The 9857-nt window shown below is 47.4% G+C and overlaps 1 protein-coding gene across 1 annotated transcript in view; it reads left to right on the top strand.

Annotated features, from left to right (window-relative positions):
* Positions 1-8903, top strand: part of SPSB4 (splA/ryanodine receptor domain and SOCS box containing 4) — a 79271-nt gene extending 70368 nt beyond the window's left edge. Inside the window, exon 2 of the mRNA XM_004385083.1 lies at positions 8776-8903. Within this exon, the coding sequence (XP_004385140.1) occupies positions 8776-8903 (128 nt within the window). The remainder of the gene's footprint in view (positions 1-8775) is intronic.
* The last annotated feature ends 954 nt before the right edge of the window (positions 8904-9857 follow it).

Raw genomic sequence — 9857 nt, 5'->3', positions numbered from 1 at the left:
TTTCTTCACTTCTGTGTCCCATTTACCCTCCTCTTTTTCTGGAAGCTCATGCCATCTTGTTTCTTGGATTACTTTTTCATTTTGCTGGAGTACATCCTTGAGTAACTTTCAGACTGGGTGGGTGCAGGTTCTTCTTTCAGAGCCACCGAACACATCTAAGAATGTAGCTGATGTTGGTTTGGCAGTGGAGTAGCTCCTCCTCGTCTGCGAGGGCTGTGGAGTCTTTGTGTGGGAATATTTTACCAGACACACTTCCTTCTCTGTTACTGGGTGGACAGCCAGCAGACAGGCCATACTTCATTCACACTTCCCCTTTCCCACCATCCCACTACCACCTCTGCTGTAAAGGGTTCTCCCTACTCTAGTCAGCTTCTCTATCAGATCTCAACACTGACTAGGAGCCTCCCGCAAAGACTGCCCACCTCATTGAGAGAGCAGAGCTCAGGCTTCAGCCCAGGGGTGAAAACTGAGGCAGAGCCTCCCACAACTGCCCCAGGTGTTGGGATTACATTTCTTTAAGGAATTGCCCCAATGCTTGCTCCATACCCGTTCTGCCCTTTGTTGCTGGGGCTTGGGACTCGTTTGGTGAGAACCATGCTCATCCCTGGTGTGTAGGGCTGCTGGGTTGTCTGCTTGATTTCTCCACCCATCCTATCGCCCCTGCTTTCTGTCTTCCTGGCATTTACCCTGACGTCTAGTCTGCTGACTGATTTTCTTACTTTCCAGCACTGTTATCACGTCATTTGTTTTACACGCACACACACATGCACATCTGCTCTGTCCTTTCAGGGGGATCTTGAATGGGAGGGGTGTAACTGTGTGGGTCCAGACTGCCTCCTGAACACCTCCTGAACACCTCAGTCTTTCAAACAGCCCCACACAGTTCAGGTGGAATTTTTCAAGTACTTCCTGTTCTGGGCCCTCCCCTTCGGAGGTTTCCCAGCCCTCACTCTGCGTCATCGCTAGGGAAGGCCATGCATTATTTAGGACTATTTTCCTTCACATGAATAGCTCTCTATCCCAGGGAAAAGTGCAGGCCTCACCTAGGGACCTGGGGAGCACCTCTGCCGATGAGGCTTATTTGCAGAGTTCATCAGCAAATATTGCTCATGTCCTGGCTTAGTCACAACCCGTTTTGCTGGGGAAACAGCGAAGCTTTTCAAGAGAAAACTCTCCAGATTCCAAATGCTTTCTGGATGTGAGCCATGGTCTCTGTCAGCCATGAGAATACCAGTCGGTATAGGGACGACGTATTTCAGAAGTGAGCAGGTAATGATGCGTTCGTTCAGGTGTGTCATTAACTAAGTGGATTGACACCTGGCAGGTGCTGCGAGTGACCCAGACGACGGAGAAGCTAAGCCCTGGGGAGGAGGTGACGCTTGATTTGAATCCTGAAAGAGGAGGCTTGCTCCTGGCAGGCAGTACGCAGAAGGGTGTTCTAGGCCAAAGGAGCCTCATGAGGGGAGGCCCAGAGGCATGATACCAAGTCTGTGAGTCTTCGGACATAAAAGTCTGTGGATCAGGGGCAGATTATCTAATAAGCAAGGTAAGCAAGATTATCTAATAAGCAAGTAAGCCAGTGCTTACCTGAACTTACTTACTAACCTATAGTGAACAATTTCACATGGGTTTCACTACATCAAAGTGAAACCCATGTGAAATTGTTCACTGCAGATTAATCAGTAAGCACAAGCAAGCCCATGTTTACTTTGCTTACTGAGTCATCAGGCCCTGTTAGGGACTATAAATTTGAAAAGAGGCTTTGATTCTGTAGGAAGCTGCTGTGGGGTTGGGAGAGAGACAGATGTCAGTCATACCTAGAAGCAGAATCTGTGATAAGTGGAAAAATGTGAAATTGTCCACTACAGATTAGTAAGTAAGCAAAAGTAAGCCCGTGCTTACCTTGCTTATTGGCTAATCCACCCCTGCTGTGGATGAGTGCTTAGCACAGAGCCTGGCACACAGAGTACGTGCACTCACAGAGATGTGTGCCTTCTTCTCATTTCTTTTCCTGAAAACAAACAAGCAGTGCCTGGGTGTACTTAAGTTCAGATTTCAGGGCTGTCTCTTAAACCCTCTTCCATCTGCTGACAATTATCTGCAATTACCACAATAGAATTTCACCTCTTGATGTTAAAACGTTGATCTTTTTTCAAAATGTCAATAAATGCATGGATGGGAGTGGGGTGGAGAATCATGTCTTGGCATCTGCAGGCAGGGGAAATATCAAGGGCCCCAGGGAAGCAGCTTAGCCCACCAATCCTGTGCCAAGACCTCCACCCATTTTCATCGCAGACATAGACTGTCAAAACCAGATGAGCTAATGCTGCCATTTTATAGATGGGAAAACAGAGTTCCAGGGAAGTTACGTGGCTCACACAGAGTCGTACAGGGGGTTAGTGGTGGAGAGTTATGGAAAATCCAGGTCACTGGAGAACCTTTGAAATGATTGCCTTATTATATTTTTAGCACAGAACCAGATGTCCAGCCCTGGCTCCAATAAATCATCATCAAGAGCAGAACGTTGTTGTCAATTAGGATGATGTTCTGAGGCATTTTTAGAACCACAATAAGTAAATTATTGTTGTTTTTAAAGGTACCTCTTGGGATGGAGGTCTGGTGGTGCAGTGGTTAAGAGCTTGGCTGCTAACCAAAAGGCTGGCCATTCGAATCTACCAGCTGCTCCTTGGAAACCCTATGGGGCAGTTCTATAGGGTCACTAGGAGTTGGAATCGACTTGATGGCAACGGGTTAACGGGTTCTTGGGCTCATGGCTTCGAACAAGGCAGACTGTAGAGAGAACCCCTTTAAGGCAAGGGGCATGTTGTGTCATATCTCACTTGACAGCCCAGGGATGGTTGCCAACCCCATTTTACACATGAGAAAAATGTGGCTCGGGAAAGGTGAATGAGCTGTTTCAGGTCCACAGGTGGTGGGAGCTGAGATTCCAAAGCAGCCCCCCCACCCTGCACTTTGCCACTTTAGGGCAGATGGTTGCACCTGCTTGGCTTGCGTTGCATCCGTGCCCACCCACCAGGGAGCTGAGGCACTCCTGACTCAGTCAGTGATTTGTTATTGTTAATGTAAACTTGTTTTTGAAGTATGACATATATTCAGAAAGCCTACAGATCTTAAGTATACAGATGGATAATTTTGACAAACTAAACACACTGGTGTAACCAGAACTCTAGGAGCAGACAATAGCAGCCCCACCCAGAGACCCCCATGTGTCCCCTTCCAATTACTACCTTCCCCCCAAAGGTAACCACTATTCTAACTTCATCACCCAGTTTTTGAACTCTATACAAATGGAATCACACAAAATGTGCTCTTCTGTGTTTGACTCCTTTCACTAAAAATCACGTTTAAGGGCTTCATCCATGTTGTTGCGTGTAATTGTGGTTCCTTCATTCTCGTGGCTGATTAGTATTCTACTGTGCGAGGTTACACTATTTATACATTCTACCATTGGTTGTTTCCTGTTGGGGGCTGTCACAAATAATAGTTTTATATACATTCATGTACATATATTTTAGTAAGCATACATATACTTTTGTATATGCCCAGGAATAAAACTGAAGGCCATAGAGTTCAGCTTTAGTAGATACCCCAGTTTTCCAAAGTGGTTGTGCCTGTTTACACTCCCACTCACAGCATTATGAGAGTTCCAGTTGCTCTACATCCTCACCAGCACTTGATATTGTCTCTTTTTCCATTTTAGCCTTTCTGGTTGGCATGTAGTAGAGTCACATTATTGTCTTAATTTGTATTGTCCTGATGAATAATGAAGTTGAGCAATTTTTCATATGTTTATTGGCCATTTGGATATTCACTTTTGGGACCAATGATTCCTTTTTTATTTTATCTTTAGTTGGAAAATATTTCTGAGCTTGGCTCCCATGTCAGAAAATTCTGTATTTCCCTTCCCACCTGGTTGATGATTTCTAAGCCTTGACATCTGGCAATACTAAGAGGGGTTCCAAAAACCAAAGGGGTGAGGAGGAGAGGATGGACCCATCACTGGACCTTCTCAGAGCCCTTGAAGTTTCACAGCTGTGGTGAGAGTGCAGGGCTTTTTCTCTACACTGTAGGGTTGCTGTGCAGCCACCAGTTTAAAGTCCCCTCAGGAGTTAAGAGAGGTGACTCATATTTGGCATTTAGAGCTGAAGATGTGCTCCAAACTCCAGCCCACTTTTTCTTTCTTCTTTGGAATTTGGGCTCTGGCTTGATTTCAGTGACTGCAGAGGGGTGAAGATGAAAGGCATTCTTTCCTTCTCCTCTTCCGCTCCTGACTGGGCAAAGAACACAGGGTGATTTGGGTTTGCTTACAAGACTAAGCATTTTGGACCATGAGGACCTACTATGTGCCTAGAGCATTAAGTCAATGTAATCAATGTCACTGGATTGTACGTGTAAAAAATGTTGAAATGGAAATGTTTCATATATATACATTTACCTCAAAAAAAATAAATACATGTATGTATATATGTATAGTGTATATATAAGCTTTATTTTTATTGGGATATGTATATATACACACACACATACATATATATACTTTATTTTAAATATATATATATATAAGCTTTATTTTTTATTGCGGTAAATATATATAAATATATATTTTTTATTGTGGTAAATATATATGTATGTTTACCACACAAAAAAAATAAAGAAAGCTCTTAAGCTCTGACAATAACTGTAAAACAGCTCAAAGTTTTCCTGACGGGAAATAAAAGCCCCTCTCCCCTCATTCAGAGAAGGAACTACTGCTCTCCCAGCCAGAGCCCACCCATGAACAGCCTTCCCCAGGTTCAGCCTCTGGCATGGGTGATTTAAAAATGCCTAGGATACGGAGGTAATGGCTAGAAGTGGTATTCATTGAACACCTACTATGTGCCTGGTGGTGTGCTAAGAGCTTAACACTTTCTACTTAATTTAACCCCCACCACAAGCGTCTTGTCAATGAAGAGCTGCCCCTGTTCTCGGGTTTGCAGTAGAGAGGGGAGATAAGACAAAAACGCGTGTCAGGTAAGAACAGTCTATAAATAGCTTGAAACAGCTGTAGGAGTGATGTCCCAAAGCAGCAGATCATTCATTCACCAGACGTTTTCTGGCCCATCCCTCTGTGACAGGCCTCATCCGGAGCTATGGATTCCAAGACAAAGAAGTCAGGGTCACTGTCCTTTAGAAAGTTCACAGTCTCCTTGTAATGATTCATTGTCACAAGAATTGAACAGAAAATCCTTGCCACATTTGTCCAAGTGGAGGGAGAGGACATTTCCGACCAGGTCAGACCGGCCGCTCGGAGGTGCTTTGTGCAGACACACCTTGAGAGGGAGTCGGCACTGAGCTCCCACTACCTCCACGCACTGGGCGAGGCACTTCGCGTGTGTCATCTCCTCGAATCCTCTCAACAACCCTGGGGCTTGTTCTCCACTTTTATGTTATTGCTAGTTGCTGTCAACTCCGATTCTTGGCAACCCATGTCCACAGAACAAAATGTTGCCTGGCTCTGCGTCATCCTCAAGATTGCTGGCATGTTCAAGTCCATCACTGTGGCTACTGTGCCAATCCATCTCGCCAAGGGTCTCCCTCTCCCTCATTGGCCCTCTGCTTCACCAAACATGATGTCCTCCTCCAGTGACTGATTCCTCCTGATGACGTGTCCAAAGCAAACGAGTCAGACAATGTTCTGTTGGGATTCATAACTTTTCTTGGGCTAATTTTTGGAAGTAGATCACCAGACCCTTCTTCCTAGTCTGCCTTAGTCTGTAAGCACCACTAAAACCTGTCCACCACGGGTGACCCTGCTGGTATTTGAAAATACTGGTGGCATAGCTTCCAGCATTATAGCCATCACAGTACAACAAACTGACGGATGGGTAATGGGCTCCACTTTATACATGAAGAAACGGGGACTGAGGATTACCTTTACCAAGGCATAAACCTATAGGTGGCAGAACGGGAGATCACAATGGGAGACTCCGAAGTGCTCGAGATTTCAGCCCTCTGCACTGGAGGAGGTGGCGTCTGATATGGCCTAGAAGAACGTGAGGATGGAAATAGGGCTGGGGGGTCCTCATTAACGTGTGTGGGCGTGAGAGCAGAAAATGCTCCTTGGTTTCAGGGCAGCCCATTTAGGTGGGTGCAGACCTCACGGCAGGAGAAGTGGGCAGCAGTGAGCTGGACAGTGGTGGGAGCCGGAGAGTGAGAGGCTGTAGACTGGGTCACAGACATGTGACTGGGAGACAGGTGACTGTCTCCTTCAATTCTCACCTTAAAGCAACCTTACACTATTGCAGGGCATTTAAGGGAGGCAGCATACAGCTCCAAATGCAAGCTTTTAGGCTGTGTGACTCCAGACAAGCCTCTTCGTTTGTCTGAGCTTCAATGTCCTTATCTCTAGAATAGGTACAGTCACATCCACCTCAGAGGGTTGTTTTAAGACCTGAATGAGTCAAACCTAGCACAGCAATGGGGACAGAACAGATACTCAGTAAAAGTGGTTAAGATTTAAATCAGGTTCTATCTTCCAGCTGCCTGGGTTCTGTTGCTGGCTTTGCCACTTACCAGCTGTGTGTCCTTGGGCAAATGACTTACCCTCTCTGTGTTTCAGCCTCCTCTGCCTTAAAATGCGGATGATAATAATATAAATTTGATAGGCTTATTAATATAAGTAGGAACCCTGGTGGCACAGTGGTTAAGCTCTTGACTGCTAACCGAAAGGTTGGCAGTTCGAACCCACCAGCCGCTGCTTAGGAGACAGATGTGGCAGTCTGCTTCCGTAAAGATTTACAGCGTTGGAAACTCTATGGGGCAGTTCTAACTCTGTCCTGTAGGGTCGCTATGAGTCAGAATCAACTTGACGGCAGTGGGTTTGGTTTGGTTTTTTATTAACATGAGTTAATACAAACAAGGAGCTTAACACAGTGCTTGGCCACATGATACGCCTTCAATAAAGAGTAGCTACAATTAATTATATTTGTATCCCCTACATTGCCTGGTAAGTAAATAAGTACTAGTTGGTTTTCTTTCTCCCCAACCTCCAAAAGTAGCACCGGCAGCAAGCCTTGGTGCTGTAGGCGCACAAAGGATGTCATGGCAACCTGCAGTGGGGAGGGCTGGCTCCAGCAGGATGTCCAGGACAGGAGGATTCAGGTTGGGGGCCAGGGTGTTCACAGAGGCATGAATTGGGGGGGGACGGTGCAAAGCTTGGGCCAGAGCAGGATGGGGGACAGGGAGCAGGAGAGCTGGGTGCAGGGTGTTGCCGAGGGAGAGATGGGGGCGCCTGGCAGGAGGTGTCAGGTGTTGGTGTGGGCATAGTGACCATGTGAGTGGGGGGGTGTGCTTGGCCTTCCGCGCCTGGAAAAGAGGGATGCCCAGGCCTCCTGAGCCAACCCCAAGGGTTTGTATGAGGATCCAAAGAGAAGAACCAGACCAGGCTGCAGAGTTGATTCCTATGCGTGAAGACCCCACGTGCGTCAGAGTAGACCTGTGCTCCAGAAAGTTTTCAATAGCTGATTTTTCGGAAGTAGATCACCAGGCCTTTTTTCTGACGCACCTCTGGGTGGACTTGTACCTTTCAGTTAGCAGCCAAGCACTGAACCGTTTGTGCTACCCAAAGACTGCTGAAGAAGGATACAGAGGGGAAAATGTTTTAACTCCACGCAGTTACCTCACGTGGCTTCACCTGAGGTGAGGGAGAGCTGGCCATACACTTGTACTTTGTGGCTTCCGACACCCCGGCCAAGTCCCACTTTGATTTTAACAGCTGTCTTATTAACTCTGCAGCTCTACGAAATGAAAGTTCCTGTGAAACACAATTGTTACCACCTCCATCCCTTGTAAAATTATTCCTATCACAGCTCTTGTGTTACTATTTACCATTTACGGTTTTATTATAACTTAGTACATGGTAGAATGCTTTTAAAATATCCCTTGTTTTGTTACCAAAAAAGTACTAAGATGCAGCTTCAGGGCCTCCAGCATGTTCCTGTCTGCTTAGGGAAATGAGGCCTCTACAAGTCATCAGCCTCTTCATTCCTGATCCAGCTTCTGACCACCAACCAGCGCCATTTCCTCTCCCTCCAAACCTCCCAGCCCATCCTGTTTCATTCCTCTGTGCTTTTGCCTGTTCTTTCTGCCTAGAATGCCCTCTCTAACTTGATGTGCCTATAACACTCCTATTCACCCTTCAAAACCCCATTCAGGTGTCATCTTCTCTTTGAAGCTTTCACTGACCTCTCCATAGAGTAACTGCTTGGTTGCTGCCCCCTGTGCATTTAGGAATCATTGCATATTTAACAATCCTGTTTAAACTCCCAGAGCATGAGCTCTCCTCCTCTTCTGGGCTGCCTCTGGTCTTGGCTTGGTTAACTCTGTATCCCCAGGGTCAGTCACAGGGCCTGGAAGAGCAGAAGAGTTGAGTGAGTGTGTCTGCAAAAAACCCAGTTAAACTCAGCCCTATTGCTCATGGATTTTAATTTATAAATTTTTCCAGAACAAGATGCTAGAAGGAAAAAATGCATCCCTTCTGCATGGGGATGGCACAAGACAGACAGCATTTTCTTCTGTTGTCCATGGGGTCCCATGAATTGGGGCAACTTGACATCAGCTAATGTAACCAGGGAAGGCTTCCAGGGGAGAAACCCTGGGCCCCGAAGCTGGGGCTCAGCGGAGCAGGCAGGTGGGTAGTATGTAATGGCTGGATGGGGGGATGAGAAGGTGCTAGAAAGGCTGGGAGAGACACTAACAGCTTCCTTTTCGTTGTAGCGGAGCCCTTGCCGCTGATGGACCTGTGCCGAAGATCCATCCGCTCCGCCCTAGGCCGGCAGCACCTGCGGGACATCGGCTCCCTGCCCCTGCCTCAGTCTCTCAAAAACTACCTGCAGTACCAGTGAGCTGGGGGCTGCAGGGCAGCGGCGGGCGTCCTCGGCGTCCCCGCCTGTCATCTCACGTTCGCGCAGTGCATTCAGGAGGGGCCCTCCCCTCTCACCCCGGTTCCCCAGGACGTTCCGTTCCCTGAGAGGCCAGGATGTGTTACCGACTTTGAAAACGAAATGTCTGTTGCCAACAGTATTTGCTGCCGTCAGAGCAGCGCTCCCAAGACACCTCCTTGGAAGCCACGAAGAGCCTGCAGCCTGCAGCCTGCGCCGGCCTCCGCAGATCCTGCTGGCCACCCGGACACTGCAGGCACCCGGTATTGATCAAAGAGCCTGTTTCCTTATTCAACAGAATGAATAAAACATTGGGCAGCAGACTTACTGTGCTCCCCGTTGCGGACAGGGCGAGGGGAAAATTGGCCAGAGCAGGAGAAAATTGCCTCTGAATAATGAATGATATAAGCAGCTGGATGCCAGCGCCCCTCCGGGCCCCACCCCTTGGCAGGGCATCCGGATCGTCAGACATATGAGGACTTTGTACCCTTTTGAAAGACTGTTATCCAGGGATGCCCAGCAGCAAAATTGGGAAGTGGACATGGCTATTTTTAGTTACCTTCCAACTTACCTCTTTGAATGCTCTTTACTTACCCCTTCCTCTCCACATGCCTCCTTCCCTGGCCACCGACCCCCCAGAGTTCTCTGGATGCCCCAGGCCCCTCTATTCAGGGAAGAGAAGTCAGACTAATTCACCCCAGGGACAGAATGTATCCTTTATTATTATTTTAAACAGAGTTTTCATTTTAAAAGAGGAGTGTGGTGTGGGTGGTACTTAGTCCAAAGGTGCTAATGGGGGAATTTCGGGCATAGTCTCACCCAAGCTGGGTGGTGTCCTTGGGCTGGGGAGCTTTCCTGGGGAGCCTAGGGTCTCGAGGCAACCGTCCATTCAGGGTACAGCCTGGCTGTCACAGCTTT

This window comes from Trichechus manatus, unplaced genomic scaffold, assembly GCF_000243295.1.
Source record: "Trichechus manatus latirostris isolate Lorelei unplaced genomic scaffold, TriManLat1.0 scaffold00132, whole genome shotgun sequence".
Classification (NCBI taxonomy): Eukaryota; Metazoa; Chordata; class Mammalia; order Sirenia; family Trichechidae; genus Trichechus; species Trichechus manatus.
Note: the sequence above shows the minus strand (reverse complement) of the source record. Positions and strands in the feature narration are given on the sequence as shown.